The sequence below is a fragment of the Orycteropus afer genome, unplaced genomic scaffold, assembly GCF_000298275.1.
Source record: "Orycteropus afer afer isolate SDZICR_OR568_19922 unplaced genomic scaffold, OryAfe1.0 scaffold00039, whole genome shotgun sequence".
Taxonomy (NCBI): domain Eukaryota; kingdom Metazoa; phylum Chordata; class Mammalia; order Tubulidentata; family Orycteropodidae; genus Orycteropus; species Orycteropus afer.
In genome coordinates this window covers 2,183,364-2,201,344 of record NW_006921626.1, presented here as the reverse complement: position 1 = coordinate 2,201,344, position 17,981 = coordinate 2,183,364, and the positions used below count along the sequence as shown (strand labels likewise).

The window sequence follows — 17,981 nt, the reverse complement described above, 5'->3', positions numbered from 1 at the left end:
TTTTTTTTTTTCTATTTACCAATATGGTATATGCTTATAAAAAAAATTATTTAAATATATAAAGAGAAAAGAAAAAAAAAATCTCTTAAATCCTACTTCCCAGAGATACTCACCAGTCATATTGTGGTAAGCATCCTTGCAGACTTTCTGGTGTGTGTGTGTGTTGGGGCTGATGTGTAAGTAATATACCTTATGAGAGAGAGAGAGAGATATGTTCATAAATAGGATTATATTATACCAGCTACATTATAGCACTTTTCTAATCAAGGTATGAAGAGCTTTTCACATTAATTCTGCGAAGTATGCATTGTATCTATAAGAGTCCCAATGGAAAACAGATGGCACACTTGAAATAGGTTAATCAAAAGAGGTGTATTCACAGAGAAACTATTTATAAAGATGTGGTTTAGGAAAACCACAAGGAGTGGTACAATTTCGCTGGGCTTCTCAGAAGCCAAGCTCTTAACTGCTCCTGGGCCTAAAGGGACAGGGAAGGGAACTTTCTTAGAACTTGGAGGTGAATAGAATCAGTGCCTTGAGAGCAACAGTGACACATAGCCAGTTTTTCAGGAAGGGAGCCTGGGAGATAGATAGCTTGACTGAACTTTCTCCTTTTGATCTACCAATGTGACTTTCCAATTTCTGAATCCAACTGGAAGCCAAAGGGCATGGGAGCTATTTGGCATAGCAGATACAGATTGGTCTGTGAGAGAGCAGGGAGAAGAGGGAGGAGTGTGAATCTAGAGGGGCACAGAAGATACCTGACACACATCATCTTTTTTATTGACTGCATAGTTTTTGCGTGGACTGCTGTAGTTAATAAATGCCATATTGATAGACATTTAGTTTGTTTCTGCTTTTTTCTAACATGAAATTTTTACAATATTCCAAAGTGTTGAGTTCAGTTCAGGGCAGCTTCCCTGTTCTGTTAATTAAACTTTGGGACATTGAAACAGGCTAGGGAAAATGATTGGATAGAAAGTACTGCTCTATTACTCTATTTATTTTTTTCCCAGCCTACAAAATGTCAAGAAAAAAAAAATGGGATAAACTTTACTGTCTGTACATCTTTATGTTAAGATCTGATTAATTAATTCAGCAAATAAATGAATATCTGTTAAGTCCCAGGCACTAATTGGTATTAATGGTGCTGAGAATACTAGACAGGCAGGATCTCTGCACTGATGAAGCTTACATTCTGGTTATGGGTAGACAAACAGTTAAACCAAATAAATATGGTAATGTCAGAATGTTAGTAAGCATCATGAAGAAAATAAGCAGAGGGTTATGATAAGAGAGTCAAGGAAGAGGGTACTTTATTTAGATAGACTGAGGAAAGGCCATTCGTGGGAAGTGACATTCACACTGAGCCATGAAGAATGTGAAGTGCATTGGGAGTTATTGATGTGTTCTAAGTGTTGTTGTTAGCAACCCAACTGACTCCTAGCAATCCAAGGTGACAGAGTGGAACTGCCTGTAGGGTTTTTTACTGAAAGGAGCCTGGGTAGCACAAGGGATAAGCACTCAACTGCTAACTGAAAGTTTGGCAATTGGAATGCATCCAACTTGGGAGAAAGACCTGGTGATCTGCTCCTGCCAAGATTGCAGCCTAGAAAACCCTGTGGGACAGTTCTACTCTGTCACATAGGGCTCCATGAGTCAGAAATCTACTTGACACCTAACAATAATGACAATAATCATTACAGGAGCCCATCTCCGGGTTGTCTTGCAGAATAATCGGGTAGGTTCAAACTGCCAGCATTTTTGATGAACAGCTGAGTGCTTAGCTGTTATAACACCAGAACTCCATGTGTTCTAAATAGGAATTTACATTTTTAAAATATCCCCTGGCTGCTGTTTTAAGATTGACTTTTAGGCAAAAAGGTGAAAGCACAGAGATCAGTTAGGATCATATTGCAGTGATTCTGGCAAGAGATGATGGCGACTTTGTAAGGTAATGGAGTTAGAGTGTGGGGTAACATTGAGATATATTTTATACTTGATAATAGATATGTTTGAAAAATAAAGGAAAGGACAGATCAAGATCTCCTAAATTTATAAGTTTGAATAAGTATAGAATATTTACTAAAAGGAGGAGGTAGAGGAAGAGGTTTAAAGTAGACAAATCAAGAGTTGTAGTTTTTTACAGACTAAGTTCTGACACTGTTATACATTCATTATAGAGCTGTCAGATAAATGAGTCTGATGCTCAGGGAAAAAGTGGGACTGTAGATAGAAATTTGGGAGTGACTACTCGTGGATGCTATGATATCCCTTGTTCCGCGTCCTCTTCTGAATCTGGCTTGAACCTCTGGAAGTTCTCTGTCAATATACTGCTGCAAACGTTTCTGAATTATCTTCAGTCAGATCTTACTTGCGTGCGATATTAATGATATTGTTCTATAATTTCCACATTCTGTGGGATCACCTTTCTTTGGAATGGGCACAAATATGGATCTCTTCCAGTCAGTTGGCCAGGTAGCTGTCTTCCAAATCTCTTGGCATAACTGAGTGAGTGCCTCCAATGGGGCATCTGTTTGTTGAAATATCTCAATCGGCATGCCATCAATTCCTGGAGCCTTGTTCTTCGCCAGTTCTTTCATTGCAGCTTTGACTTCTTCCTTCATTACCATTGGTTCTAGATCATATGCCACTTCCTGAAATGGATGAAGATCGATCCATTCTTTTTGGTACAGTGACTCTGTGTATTCCTGCCATCTTCTCTTTGTTTCCTGCATCATTCAATATTTTGCCCATAGAATCTCTCACTATTGCAACTCAAGGCTTCAATTTTTTCTTCAGTTCTTTCAGTTTGAGAAATGCCGAGCGTGTTCTTCCCTTTTGATTTTCAGACTCCAGGTCTTTGCACATTTCATTATAGTAATTGGCTTTGTCTACTCGAGCTGCTCTTTGAAATCTTCTGTTCAGCCCTTTTACCTTTTCATTTCTTCCATGTGCTTTCGCTATTCTCCGCTCAAGGGCAAGGTTCAGAGTCTCTTCTGTCATCCACTTTGGTCTTCTTTTCTTGTCTTTTTAGTGATCTCTTGCTTTCTTCATGGATAATATTCTTGATATCTTCCCATAATTCATCTGGCTTTCGGTCGTTGGTGTTCAATGCATCAAATCTATTCTTTAGATGATCTCTAAATTCAGGAGGGATATATTCAAGATCATACTTTGGCTCTCTTGGACTTGTTTTAATTGTCTTTAACTTCAAGTTGAATTTGCATATGAGCAGTTGATGGTCTGTTCCACAATCATCAATAAATAGAAAAAGGGATATCATAGCTGTTGTCAGATGGATCTTGGCTCAAGGCAAAGAATACCAGAAAGATGTTTACTTGTGTTTTATTGACTATCCAAAGGCATTTGATTGTGTGGATCATGACAAATTATGGATAACATTGAGAAGAATGGGAATTCCTGAGCACTTGATTGTACTCATGAGGAATCTGTACCAGGAGGCTGTCGTTCGAACAGAACAAGGGGACACTACATGGTTTAAAATCAAGAAGGGAGTGCGTCAGGGTTGTATCCTTTCTCCACACTTATTCAATCTATATGCGGAGCAAATAATCCGAGAAGCTGGACTATATGAAGAAAAACGTGGTATCAGGATTGGAAGAAGAATCATTAACAACCTGAGATATGCAGACGATACAACTTTGCTTGCTGAAAGTGAGGATGACTTAAGGCACCTACTGATGAAGGTTGAAGAATACAGTCTGCAGTATGGATTACATCTCAATATAAAGAAAACAAAAATCCTCACAACTGGACCAGTGAGCAGCATCACAATAAATGGAGAGAAGATTGAGGTTGTCAAAGAATTCACGTTGCTTGGTTCTACAATTGATGCCAACGGAAGCAGCAGTCAGGACATTAGACGACGTGTAGCATTGGGAAAGTCATCTGCGAAGGAACCGTATCAAGTGCTGAGGAGCAAGGATATCTCCTTGAGGACTAAGGTGCGCCTGACACAAGCCATGATATTTCCAATCGCCTCGTATGCATGTGAGAGCTGGACAATGAATAAGGAAGACCAAAGAAGAGTTGATGCTTTTGAGTTGTGGTGCTGGCGAAGAATGCTGACAGTACCGTGGACTGCGAAAAGAACTAACAGATCTGTCCTGGAGGAAGTGCAGCCAGAATGCTCCTTGGAAGCAAGAATGGCCAGACTTTGTCTCACCTATTTTGGTCATGTTGTCAGAAGGGACCATTCTCTGGAGAAGGATGTCATGCTTGGTAGGGTGGAGGGTAGACGAAAGAGGGGGAGGCCTTCAACGAGATGGACTGACATGATGGCTGCAATGATGGGCTCAAGTATAGCAGGGATTGTGGGGCTGGCGCGGGATCGAGCAGTGTTTTGCTCTGCTGTGCATGGGGTCGCTGAGTCGGAAATGACTCGACGGCATTTAAGAACAACAACAACACTTGTGGATGGCTGCATAGAATTCAAGAAAGGAAGATAGTCCATTGGATTTGACAGTACGGAACTCTTTATTGACTCGTATGTGAGCTGTTTTAAGTGGAATGGTGAGGTGAAAATCAGATCAGAGTAGCTTTAGGAATGAAAAGGAAATTTTTTACACCTCTTCTCTCAAAAGTCACAAACAGAAGAACAAGAACCACAGCTTCTCCATATATATCTGCAGTCCTCATTGCTTCTGTAAGATCTGTACCCATTTTTCCTACTCTCTGCTGAACATTTGCAACTGGATATACAGATTTAACATACCTGAAATCAAATTTTTGATTTCCTGTCATCAGACTTACTCTACTTTTTTCTTCCCATCTCCATGTCATCTCCTTTACTGGTTGCTCACATCAAAAACATTTGACTTGTCCTTGACTCCTCTTTTTCTCATGCTCCTCATCTGTCTGCCTTTTATCTCTACCTCCATAATATATCCTGAATCTGACCACATCTCATTTCTATCATGTTAGTACTGTAGTTCAAGTCATAGTCATCTCTCGCCTGAACTATTGGGAGGGAAAACATTTTAACTGGTCTTTCTGCTACCTTTCTTCCTTCTCTAAGACCTGTTTGCATTGGCAGCTAGTGTGATCTTTTTGAAATATAAATCGGACTTTTGTCAGTCGTCTGCTCAGAACTTTATAATGGTTTCCCATTTATTCCAAATAAAATCCAAAATTCTTGCACTTGCACACAAGGTCTGACATTATTTGGTTATTGGTGCTCTTTGATCTCATCTCCTACCAGTATCCCTTAAATTGCTGTAGTCTGTCATGCTTATCTCCTTATTGTCCCTCAGACAGACTGACTATCTTCCCATTTTAGAGCATTTGTATATGTTCCATCTGCCTGGAAAACCCAGCTAGCCACATGGTTCGCTCCTTCATTTTATTCAGTTCTCTGTTCAAGTAGCATTCTATTAAAGAGGCCTTCTTTAGCTACTTCAAGGCACCTAGAAAATTTTCCAATGAGTATGTCATTATGGAAATTTACGAGAGGCACTTTAAGGTGTTTCAAGGCATGGAAGCACCTTAAATGTTCAGTGAAACTTCTGATAACTCCTAGAAGAACAAAAATCACAGGTATGGAAAACTAATTATAGTATGCAGCATGGCTAAGAAGTGAGTAATGTTTCCAGCATTCTAGTAATGAAAATAGTGAATATGGATTTGATCAGAAACTGAGATCTAGGTATATTGGAAGGTTACTATGATAAGAGGGACTGTAAACAAGCTTCCATCTTCATTTACCTTACCAAAATCAAACCATTCCTCAGAAGGAAGACTGGGCAATCTACTTCCATAGAGATGCTGCCTTGGAAACTCAAGGCAGGGTCTGTGAGCTGGTCTCGACTCATAATTTACCTTAGATCAACAAAAAGCAATGCCAAATTGATGAATGAAAAGACAATAGTTCTTGATACGCAACTACGAATTTACAGTAATATAGAAGGCCAAACAAAAACTTACTGTCATCAAGTCGACTCTGACTCATAGTGACCCAATAGGACAGAGTATAACTGCAAAAGTGGGTTTCCAAGCCTGTAACTATAAATCTTTACAGAAGCAGTCTGCCTCGTGTTTCTCCTGTGGAGTGGCTGGTAGGTTTAAATTGCCAACCTTTTTTTATTTGGGGTGGTGGTGTGGGGAGTTAGCAGTTCTGTGCTTTAACCACAGTACCACCGGAGCATCTAAATGTAGAGGGCAGGTCATGTTAAATAATACACCATAAGGATGTGGTTAGCAAAATCGAGACAGGAAATTTGTGGCCTGGTTTCTTCAACATATAGATTTCAAGGGGTTGGAAAATGGGACAGGACAGTAGGATTTTTAGTTTGTGTTGCATGCCCATTTGTATGTGGTCTTCACTTTGAAACCTGGGTATATATTTTTTCCTCTGATTATCTGCTATTTTACTGCAAGAGCACAGAATGCAGAAACTTTAGGTCATCCAAGGTTGAAATTTAGCCATATAAGTATGTGGAGAGAGAGGAAAGGGAAGTTGTAGCTGGATAAGTAGGGTGGTGGTTTTTAGGTGCTGTCGAGTCATCTCCAACTCATTCGTACAGCAGAACAAAACACTGCCTGGTTCTGTGCCAGCTCCATCATTGTCGCAATTGTGTCAATCTATCTTGCTAAGGGCAGTCCCCTTTTTCACTGACCCTCCACTTTACCAAGCATGATATTCTTGTCCAGAGAATGGTCCCTTCTTACAGTGTAACTAAAGTAGGTGAGATAAAGTCTGGCCATTCTTGCTTACAAGGAGCATTCTGGCTGCACTTCTTCCAGGACAGATTTGTTAGTTCTTTTAGCAGTCCATGGTACTTTCAGCATTCATTGCCAACACCACAACTCAAAAGCATGGACTCTTCTTTGGTCTTCCTTACTCACATGCATGTGAGGTGATTGAAAATACCATGGCTTGTGTCAGGCTGAGTAGGGTAGTGATCACAAAAAAAAAAAAACCAGAAAACATCATTGCCATCAAGTCAATTCTGACTCATAGCGACCAGCTTTGGGTTTCCAAGGCAGTAAATCTTTTCCAGAAGTAAATTGCCCAGTCTTCCTTCTGTGGAGTGGCTGATGGGTTTGAACCACCACCCTTCTGGTTAGCAATCATATGCCTTAGGTACTATGCCATTAGAGCTCCTTAGTGATCGCAATAGTGACATGGTGTTCTGGTTACCTAGTGCTGTTGTGACAAGAATGTACCACAAATGTGATGACTTAAACAAACAAGAATTTATTCTTTTACAGTTTGGAGGCTTTAGTCTGAGTTCAAAGTGCCAGGCTCTAGGGGCTGTGTGAAAGCCCTTAGACCGTAGGCTTCAGCTCTGCCTCTTGCTCCTAGCCCACTGAAGGTAGAGACTTTTCTTCACTCAGGCAGCTACTGGCTGCTGAGGCTAACAAGCCCAAGGTTAACAAATAAAATAGCATAGTCCCGATGTTACCAAACCACACGGCAGGCCATTAATTCAAGTCCATTGTAAGTCCCAGGGTTGGCAGAACATGGCAGGCTGCTGAAAAACAACATGGCTATATGCAAGGTTCAAGCATGCCATAAGCTTGAGACCATTTCCCAAGACGACTTCCTATATACAGGAAGCAGACTATATCTCTAAGGCAGCTACTCAGGTGCTCATAGTAGATTCCATCATGGAGTTGATTACCAGTCTCATCATGGGGAATGCTATATCCAGCTGCCCAGCCACTCAGCCAGGCCTAGCCAAGTTGATACACAGACTTAATTAACCACCGCACATGGTAAATAGTGAAAAATGGTAGGATTAGTGAATTGGAAGTATTGATGAAATTGTGGAATTACTAGAGTAATGGAGATGGTAACTAGGAGGTTATGGTCAAAATGTGGTATTCTTGAAATCAAGGTTTCAAACAAGATAGTGGATGACAACAGAGTCTAATATGTAGCATTGGGAGTTAAATGATTAAAGCTGTGTGTGGGGGGGAAAGGTCATTGGTGGTAAGGAACGAACGAAAGAACTGATCACCCATCTCCTTAGAATACATTGTAATTATTGGGTAATGGGATGTTGTTGTTGTTGTTATATGCCATCGAGTCAGACCTGACTCATAGCGACCCCTCCTTGGGTTTCCAAGGTGGTATCACTACAGAAGTAGATTGCCCAACCTTCTTTCCAAGGAGTGGCTGGTGAGTTTGAACCTCCAGCTTTCCGGTTAGCAGTCAAGTGCCTTAGGCACTATTCTGTTACACACTGCTAAACTGTTCTCTGGATGGCTTGTAGCAATCTATATTCCCACCAATGGTGTGTGGAAGTATGAAGAGAAGATATCTAAAAACTTAAATTACAATTTATATGTCACACAATTTACCCATTGAGCTTATTCTCACAGGGTCAGGTAAAACTTAGGTAGATTTTATTATCTGGTAAAAATGTTTTGTATATTGAATCATGAAAACTCATCCATGAATATGAGACAGATGTACTTTTGTTTTATAGTAGTCAGCTTTTATTAGGATGTATTTAGTCATTTAAATCCCTAAATCCATTGAACGGTTTGCTTATGAATTCCCTAAAAGAATTTACTTTTTCAGGACTGTTTTCATGAGCAGTGCATTTTTAATGTAACTGTATTTCCATTTAATACATTTTGTACATCAGTATATATTAGTACATTATTGTTGTTGTTAGTTGTCATCAAGTTGATTCTGACTCAGGGTGACCCTGTGTGCAGAGTATAAACTGCTTCATAGGATTTTCAAGACCTTTTGGAAGCAGATCTCCAAGTGTGTTTTCCAAGGAGCACCTGGGTAGGTTTTAGTTGGTGGTTAAGTGTCTAATCATGTGCACCACCTCGGACTCCTAGGAGCAATGTATTTCTGACAGTTTTGGTCAAAGAAAAGCTAATGCCTGTATGAGAAAATTAGAATCATTATTGTTCCACTCTACAATATATCTGAGCTCAAAACTTTGCAACAGGGTGTCCTCATGTACCATATGAATACCGAAGTTTGGAAACATTGCCTAAATCCACGCATATTGGAATCTTTACTTCCTGGATCTCTAAGCTCATTTTCTTCCCCTTTCCCTCTTTGCCATTCTAGTAAATGTCAGTGACACTGGCTTTTTCTCTCCCACTCCACCCAGGCATGTGGATGGCAGCATTCATTCTGTCTGCTTTTGCTCACAGCCTTGGGGAAATGAAAAATAGCTATTATAAAAGGTTGGGGGATCTCTGGGCTACAAAGCAGGTGCTTGAAAATGTTTTCACTGTGTTGGGAAGAGTGTGGACACATAGGTATGCTTACATCTTTTTGGTAGAGGTATAAATTGGTACCACATATATGGAAAGCAATGTGGTGGTGGTGGCATTATGTGACAGAGTAGAACTGCCCCATGGAGTTTGCTAGGCTGTAACCTTTACAGGAGCAGATTGTCAGATTGTTCTCCTGCGGAAAGCCAGGAGTAGATTTGAACTGCCAGCCTTTCAGTTATCAGCTGAGCACTTAACCGTTTCATCACTAGGGTTCCTGGAAGCAGTGTAACAGTATAAAATTTTTTAAAAAATCATCGTCTACTTCTGTTTCTAAGAATTTATTTTACAGATAGAATTACATAGATACCAAAGATACACATTGTGGTATTGTTTTTAGTGGCAAAAGATGGGAAACACACCTAAATGCCCATCAGTAGGTCAGATCAATTATAGTACGTCCATACAGTGGACTACTATGAGGGACTGAGAAGAATAAACACTCCAGTAGATTGAGCTCCTTGGTATTTTATAAAATAAAAGAAGCAAGGTACACATCACTATGTGTGGTGTGCTGTCATTTGTGTATATGTAATATCTCTGGATGGGCAGCATGAGAAAATATTAGTTGTTGCCTTTAGGAAATGAACTGATACCTGAGGATTCAGGTAGACCTCTTGAATTCTGTACCTGTTCAAAAATTAATATTTAAATGACCTTATATCATAAATCTTTTATATCTTAGAGAAATCATAGATATAAAATTTAATGTTTATGGACTTTGTATAGCTTTTAAAAAATACTTTTGTCTCTTAATTAAAACGAAGAAGTTACATCTGAGAATGCAGTTTAAGTAAGAATTTAATGACTTAAAATGGCAGTGTTATTTCAGTGTATTCAATTGTGTTTTTTTTTTTTTTTTTTTTTTATCATTAGGTATTATGACTCTGTCCCCTTTTGATCAAATGAAGACTGCCTCCAATATAGGTGGATTTAATGCAACAATAAAAAATAGCCCACCTGCAATGTCTCAGTATATCACTGTAGGGTCAAATCCATTTACAGGCTTTTTCTATGCTTTAGAGGTATGAATTTCATCACTTATCATGAGAAATGCTACTCTGATTTTTCAGCTCGTCTGCAAGTTGGTAATTTAGCCTTAGAAATGTAAACTGATTACTCTAAGTTTCACTGGATGCTAATACTAATCTCAGCTTACGTTTTTTCTAAACCCTTTATAGGTTAAGTGAAAAGGTCCATGTAAAACAAATTTTATGTTTCCAGAAGCCCTGAATTCTTTGACATACGAGCTATTTTTACATTTTGGTATTATAGTCAGATCCTTCAGGGTTGTTAATGAAGTTAGTTCACCAGGGATTTGAATAAATAAGAGATTATAAAGACAGAAGAAGTTGCCAGCTACAATTGATACACTTGGTGAAAATTGCTTTCTAGATAGGGAAAAGATAGGTATTAGATTTGGTATCTTTTATGTCTTGAAACAGCCTTAAAAAACATCCTCAAAATTATCCAAATTATCTTTTTACTTTTATTTAAAAAAATAAACAGGGTAAAGAGCCATTTGTTCGTAGAAGGGAAATCCATAGCCCAACTACAAGTTGGCTTTAAAAGCTTTTTAATGGAAATAGTCCAAGGACTAATAGATTGTGTGAACCTCAGCATCTATGACCCTGAGCCTAGAAGAACTAGATGGTGCCTGGTTTCTACTGCTGACAGCTCTGAAAGGACTCACAATAGAAGGTCCTAAATAAAATGGGAGGAAATATGGAATAAAACTAAAAAAAAAAAAAAGACCAGGCTTACTGGTCTGATATAGACTAGTGGAACGTCTGAAACTATGGCCCTTGTTGACCGACTCTTCAAGCCTGAAACTTACCCTCCCATAGCTTAACTTTCAGCCAGACTAATGACAGGCCTACATAGTGAACGGTCACACCAGGGAGGGTATGCATCCCTTAAGAGTAGTCAACCGTATGAGATCAGAAGGGCAACATTTGCTCAGGGATAAAGCACAGAAGGCAGGAAGGGACAGGAAAGAAGGATAAATGAAACAAAATGTGTATGAATTGTTGAATGGGAAACCAATTTGCTTTATTCAGCTTTCATTCAAACCACAATAATTTTTTTTTTTTTTACAAATTTCTAAAAATTACATTAAAATTTAAAGAGAGATCCTGAAGGTAAAAATAGACTTGATTTTTAAACTATGGCTTTAAAATTTTGGTTATATTGTTGCCTTCCAAAATAAAATTTTCACTGCACCCTCTGAAAGATGAATATTGTTGCTAGTCCAGGCTTTACAACTTTCCAAAACTTTTCTTAGTTAGCCTTATTTACAAAGTATATTTTCTTTCTTTGTAAGCTACTGAGTTTTCTCTTCCAAATGTTTGATTGTGTTTTTCAGGGAAGCACACAACCGTTATTATCTCATGTTGCACTAGCAGTTGCAAGTAAACTCACCTCTGCTTTATTTAATGCTGCCAGGTAATTTATATAAAAATTATCTAATTTATATCTAGCTTAGTTTTAACTTGCATTTTGATAGGCTGAATCACAAAACTCTGAAAGCCCTAGTTTTATTATAAATTTTCTTTCTTTTAAGTGGTTGGCTTGGTTGGAAAAGTAAGCATGAAGAGGAACCTGTCCAAAAGCAGAAGCCAAAGGTTGAACCAGCCACCCCATTAGCTGTAAGGCAAGTCTGTTGTGTTCTTCTTTAATTTTAGTACTTTTAGAAATGTGCTGTTAAATTTAGTGTCTTTCAATGTGCTTAATTGATTTATTGGTTGATCCTATATGTCTTTGGAGCTTCTAGAAATCATTAATGTAGGATTTTTTCCCATTAGAATGGAAGCTCCATGAGGGCAGTGGTTCTTGACTCATTTGTTCACTGCTGTCTCCCTGTCACATAGTAGGTGCTCAGTATGTATTTAAGTGTAAAAATAACCTATAAACTGCTTAAGTTGCAAAAGAAAATGAGTTTAGTGATAACTCTTAGATTTCTTTCTCTGAAAAGTTTAGTTTGTCACTTAAGAGTGCTGTATTCACATGCATACATTCTTCAGAGTACTGGCCTGTTTCCTTGCCTACTTTAGCTAGGCTATAGGTTGTATTTGTCAGGTTTTTGTGGGGAGGGATGACATGGTTTTTGTCTGGTTTTGTTTTCAAATTATTATTATTATTTTTTACTTAGTGTTACCATGAAGGGAAATAGAACCCGCTCCCCATCTCTTTTTTAGATGTTCTTCATTTGTGAAACTATCTCTAAATTTTTTTGTCGTATTTGTCAATATTTCTTTGTAACATCACATCACCTAAATTCACCCAAGAATTGAGAAAGAGTAAGCCAAACAGCTCTAAGTTTCCCAAACAGATGTAATAAAATCCATGCACTTTGCCTCAGGGACCTTACTCAAAATGGGCTCTTCTGTTCCTTTCATAGGCTCTCTTGACCTTTATCTTACTCGAGGTTCTAATGAATTGTATTATAGAGCAAGAGCAGGTTAGAAGTAACAGGAAGAAGGAGCTCGTACTTCAGGCAGATATATTGGCTGGCACAAGATGTGATATCTAACAAAAAAGAGAACACATAAGGAATAAGAGCTTAAAAATAGACAAAAGATGCCAGTGTAGGGGCAAAGTATTCTAACATTTACTGGACTGTCAGAATATTGTTTTCTACCACATCTCTCTTAATCACGGTAGAATTATACTTGAAATTCTCAAAAAGTAGGTTTGAGTATTCTATATAGAAAACCTATAATTTCACAGGGCTGTGTTGTTCTTTATAATAGAAGAAATGTCATTTTGGAAAATGTTGGGTGTGATTAGTTAATACATTGTTAATACAGTAAGGTTCATATTTATTGCTATTAAAAATAGTTTCAGCTTACTTTATGTGTTTTATTTCTCTAGATTAGAATGTGATTTGAGTGGGTTTTTTTTTTTTAATATCAGATTTGGACTTCCAGATTCTAGACGCCATGGTGAAAGTATATGTCTGTCTCCATGTAACACGCTGGCAGCAGCTACAGATGATTTTGGAAGAATTATTTTGTTGGATGTAGCTAGAGGAATTGCAATACGCATGTGGAAAGGTATTCCTCACAAAATATCCAGATTAAAAAGTTAATTCACTTTGAACGCCACTTTGAACAGCTGTGTTATCCTTCAGCTTCTGCTTGTAGCACTGTTTAACCTTTATTACCTTTTTTTTAACATAAAATCAGATAAGAAGCATTGAATCCAGTAATCGAGTGGATATATCTTTTAGGTTTGATCACCTCATAGGCACTTTTAACCTCTGCTTATACACTTCTCACTGTCATTATCAATTCCTGAATTCAGTTTCTTGACTCTGCTACATGTATTGCACCTCACAAGGCTGCTCTTGAGCCAGATTATCTCCCTAAATCCAGAATGCCAAGTCTTTCTGATTTAAGATTGCAATACCCAGCAAATCTGTTTTCTCTAACTTGGCTTCCATATCTATAACTTGGGTCTAACTATATCAGTTAGAAGTTAATTCAGCTGTATATATACTATACAGCCAAGTATAGTATGACCATGGTATTCTCCAGGACCCAGGACTCCTTCCATGTACCTTCTTGTGGTCCAGAATGACTGTTGGAGTTCCAGCCTACTTACCTACATTCCAGGAAGGAGTAACGGGAAGGGAAGAAGGGAACTTCTGCCAACCAAGTCAGTCTACTTTGGAGATACTTTCTAAAGTCCCTCCAAATTTTACCAGGACTTAGTTAGATGGCCATATCTCACTGTAACAGAGATTTTGAAAATACCTTTAGATGGGCAAACTATCCACCTGAATAAAGTACAGTCTTTCCAACAAAGGAAGAAGAAGAGAATGTATTATTTTTAATCACCCAGAAACCATAACATGTCAGCACAGACTGCTGATTAGAAATCACCATTACAGTGCAAGGTGGTCTGTACTTGACAGTGTGAGGAGTGTGGATTCTAGAACATTACATTACTCTGAATCAGATTAAAGCCACTATCACCTTCTTGCCAAGGAATGCCTGTACTGACAGAGACAGAGTTTACCTGGTACATGTTTAGGTGTCTGTAGAAGTAAATTAAAGTGCTGCAGACACTTTTTCCTTTGTCTTCTGAAACAAAGGTTGTGCTCTCAGTAAGGCTTTTTCAGAACACAGAAGCCACAGCTATAGCATCAGGTCCAGGTCCACTCTGGGGATCTTATTGTTGGCATTGTTGCCTGTCCTGCAGTTGATGCACCCAGTTTTCCTTTAAGGGTGGGCATTGTTCCCTGGAGAGAGGGGCCAATTGACTGTGTGAAGTACCACCCTAAAGTAGAAGACAGCATCAGCTACATCTTTCTTCATTGTACAGGAGCATCCTCTCATTATTACATTGTCCATGGTTTCCTTCTATCTGCTGCTTGCCACCAAGAGAATTAAACAGCAAAAAATCAGAGTGATCTTTTTCTTGCAGTTGATATACGTAGGTATAGATACAGTGTGTGATAAAATATATAACAGAAAATTTGCCATTTTAACTGTTGCCAAGTGTGCAAGTCAGTGACATTTGTGACATTATGTTGTGCAGTTATCACCTCTGTTTCCAAAAGATTTTCATTACCACATATAGAAACTTGGCACCACTTACTCAATAACTCATTTACCCCCAGCCCTGGTAACCACTAATAAACTGGTCTCTGTATAGTTCCCTTTTCTAGATGTTTCATATAAGTGGAATCAGACTTACTTTACTGAGCATAATTCTTTCAAATTCATCCATGTTATAACATCAGAATTTTATTTCTTTTTATGACTCAGTAATAGTCCATTGTATGTTTGTACAGCATTCTGTGTACCCAGTCTTCTGTTGATGAGCACTTGGATTGTTTCTGCCTTTTGGTTATTGTGAATAATGCTGCAGTAAACATTGTGTACAAGTATTTGAGTTTCTGCTTTCAGGTGTTTAGGGCATATACTTAGGAGTATAATTGCTGTATTTCTTATATTTTAATTGGGATTTTATTTTAAAAACAAACTAATAACCTCCACAGAACTTTTAAAGGAATGGAAGGGAGGAGAATTGGATCAGGGAAGTTACGAGCCTTTAATGATATCTGGGTTTTATTTTTAAAAACAAAAGGTGATCTGAAGAAACATAGCAAAATATTAAGACATAATAAGATTTAGTGATAGATTCAATGTTCATTGTGTTTATTATCTCTTTTTTGTTTAAGATATAATAGAAAGATAATGTACTTTTATACTTTTTCTTATCCCCTTCCCCACCTTCACCCCCAAATAATCCATAGTGCTTAAGAAGTCTACTGATGAACCTAGAGTAATTACTAAGTTTCCCTTTTCCTCTCTCTCCAAGGGTACAGAGATGCACAGATTGGATGGATCCAAATTGTAGAAGACCTCCATGAAAGAGTACCAGAAAAGGTGGATTTGTCCCCCTTTGGAAATACTCAGGGTCCAAGTCGAGTAGCTCAGTTCCTTGTGATCTATGCACCAAGAAGGGGAATATTAGAAGTCTGGAGCACACAACAGGGACCTAGAGTAGGAGCTTTCAACGTGGGAAAGCATTGTAGGTAAGCTACAAACTTTGGCCTTTTGCTAATTACTAAAAGAGATACAGAAAGGCTTTTATTAATGTTATAATAAGCTACTCACTAGATTGCAAGGTGCTTAAGAACTGAAATGCTGTTTATTATGGATTTTCCCATGAGTTCCCAGTATGTAAAGAGGGTAAAGTATTTCATAGCAAAGAAATACTGCAAAGGTAGTGATAGGCTACTGAAATCCTCTATCCCTTATGCTGTGGAGGCGTGAAAGGAAAGATTCCTTTAAAGTTCCCTAGTGATGATGTATCAGGTCCTTTGATGGTGCAAATGGTTAAGTGCTCAGCTACTATCTGAAAAGTTGGCGATTTGAACCCACCTAGAGGCTCCTTGGAATACAGGCCTGTCGGTCTGCTTCTGAAAGGTCACAACCTTAAAAACTCTATGGGGTAGTTCTACTCTGCACACATAGGGTTATGTGAGTCAGAATTGACTTGACAGCAAAGAACAACAGCAGCATTGATGATGTTGATTGAAGTGAATGCTTGGTTTGCCATTGAAGCTTAGGCCTGACTTTGTTCATTTAATTTTTTAGTACATTCTAATAAGGTGAACTCTGCCATTCTAGCCTGGTCAGTTAGCACTTTGTTTACCTTATTGATGCTCCTGAATTAATATTAATGTAAACTCCCTAATTATAATAAAAGCAATTTTGGCAATTCCCTGGTATTTTTATCATATTGTTATGTGATTTCCTTAGACTACTGTATCCTGGATATAAAATAATGGGCTTAAATAATGTTACTAGTCAGAGTTGGCAGCCGCAGACTTACCAGATCTGTCTTGTGGATCCAGTGTCTGGAAGTATGAAAACAGTGAATGTTCCTTTCCATTTAGCACTGAGGTAAGGTTTATCAAGTGTCTACTAATTGATATCCCTCAGCTAACTTTTCCTAATCTTTCATTTTAGTTTTTATCATTAGACTCATATTTCTAAAGTTAAAATGGGAAGAATTTAACAGAAAAAGAGTGTTTCAGCATTAGAAGGAAAACTTAATTTCACATTCTGCAGCAATTTGTTGTACTTACTGTTTCAGTGATAAAAAGAGTGAACGCGCTAAAGACATGCACTTAGTGAAGAAATTAGCAACCTTACTGAAAACAAAATCCTCCAATCTAGGTAGGTATCCTTTAATGAAAATAAAAGCATACTATTTTATAATTTTTTAAAATCAGTAGAATATTGTAAATGGAGCAGTCAGAATACGTAAGTTCATTTACAGCTACCTCAGCTCCTTTGTGGAATGAGATGGGGTATAAATAATCACATGGATTTTTTATTGGAATTGTTCTGAAATATTAAATATGCCATCTAGGTAGATTAGAAATTTGTAACAATAAAGTAATGATAGAGAGCCTGGAAATCCTTTAAACTGACTGACAATACAATTCTTGAGCATTTTTGTTTCAGAATGAAGTTTACTTATAACAATGAAAGTGAAAAACTTAATTTGATTAATTTTCTCTTTATAGATTTGGTTGAAATGGAAATAAAGGAGTTAATTCTTGATATTAAGTATCCTGCAACCAAAAAGCAAGTAAGTGTATATAATGCATAAACTTTTATACTGAATAGATACTCCATATCCCATTTAAGAAAAATCTTTATTTTCCCATTTAATTCTAAACATGACGGCAAGGCCTTCTTTTCTTTTCATGTTTTTATTCGTGTTCATCTCTTTTTATGTTCCTGTGTGGCATTTCCTATTCTCGCTCTCTCTCTTTTTTTTTTCTGTGTTTGAAGTAGTAGTATTACCATGCAGATGAGTGCATGTTTATGTATACATGGACACACACACATACTTAGTTTAGAGAATAATAATAAAACTCACGTGTATGATCACCCAGCTTAGAATGTTGCCAGGAGCTCTAACAAGGCCCTCATGTGCCCCTCTTCACACCTGTTGTCTCATCTTCTCTTCATTGTTAACCCCATGATAACCACTATTCAGAGAATTTTGTTTTTCTTCCCTATACGTTTCTTTGGGAGCTCTGGTAGCATAGTGGCTAAGACACTTGCCTGCTAACCAGACGGCTGGCGGTTTAAACCCACCAGCCACTCTTCGGAAGGAAGGTTGGGCAATCCTGCTTCCGTAGTGATACTGCCTCGGAAACCCAAGGAGGGGTCACTATG

General features: G+C 38.1%; 1 protein-coding gene and 1 non-coding gene across 2 annotated transcripts in view; both read left to right on the top strand.

Moving 5' to 3' along the window:
* The window catches only part of RAB3GAP2 (RAB3 GTPase activating non-catalytic protein subunit 2), a 175,304-nt gene that overhangs the window by 108,618 nt on the left and 48,705 nt on the right, over positions 1-17,981 (top strand). Inside the window, exons 10-17 of the mRNA XM_007936932.2 lie at positions 10,147-10,295; positions 11,636-11,715; positions 11,834-11,923; positions 13,186-13,325; positions 15,601-15,817; positions 16,548-16,691; positions 16,885-16,967; positions 17,321-17,385. Of these exons, the coding sequence (XP_007935123.1) occupies positions 10,147-10,295; positions 11,636-11,715; positions 11,834-11,923; positions 13,186-13,325; positions 15,601-15,817; positions 16,548-16,691; positions 16,885-16,967; positions 17,321-17,385 (968 nt within the window). The remainder of the gene's footprint in view (positions 1-10,146; positions 10,296-11,635; positions 11,716-11,833; positions 11,924-13,185; positions 13,326-15,600; positions 15,818-16,547; positions 16,692-16,884; positions 16,968-17,320; positions 17,386-17,981) is intronic.
* On the top strand, positions 886-1,025 carry LOC122149666. The gene has a single exon (XR_006163260.1). It is a non-coding gene; the product is annotated as a small nucleolar RNA SNORA36 family (small nucleolar RNA).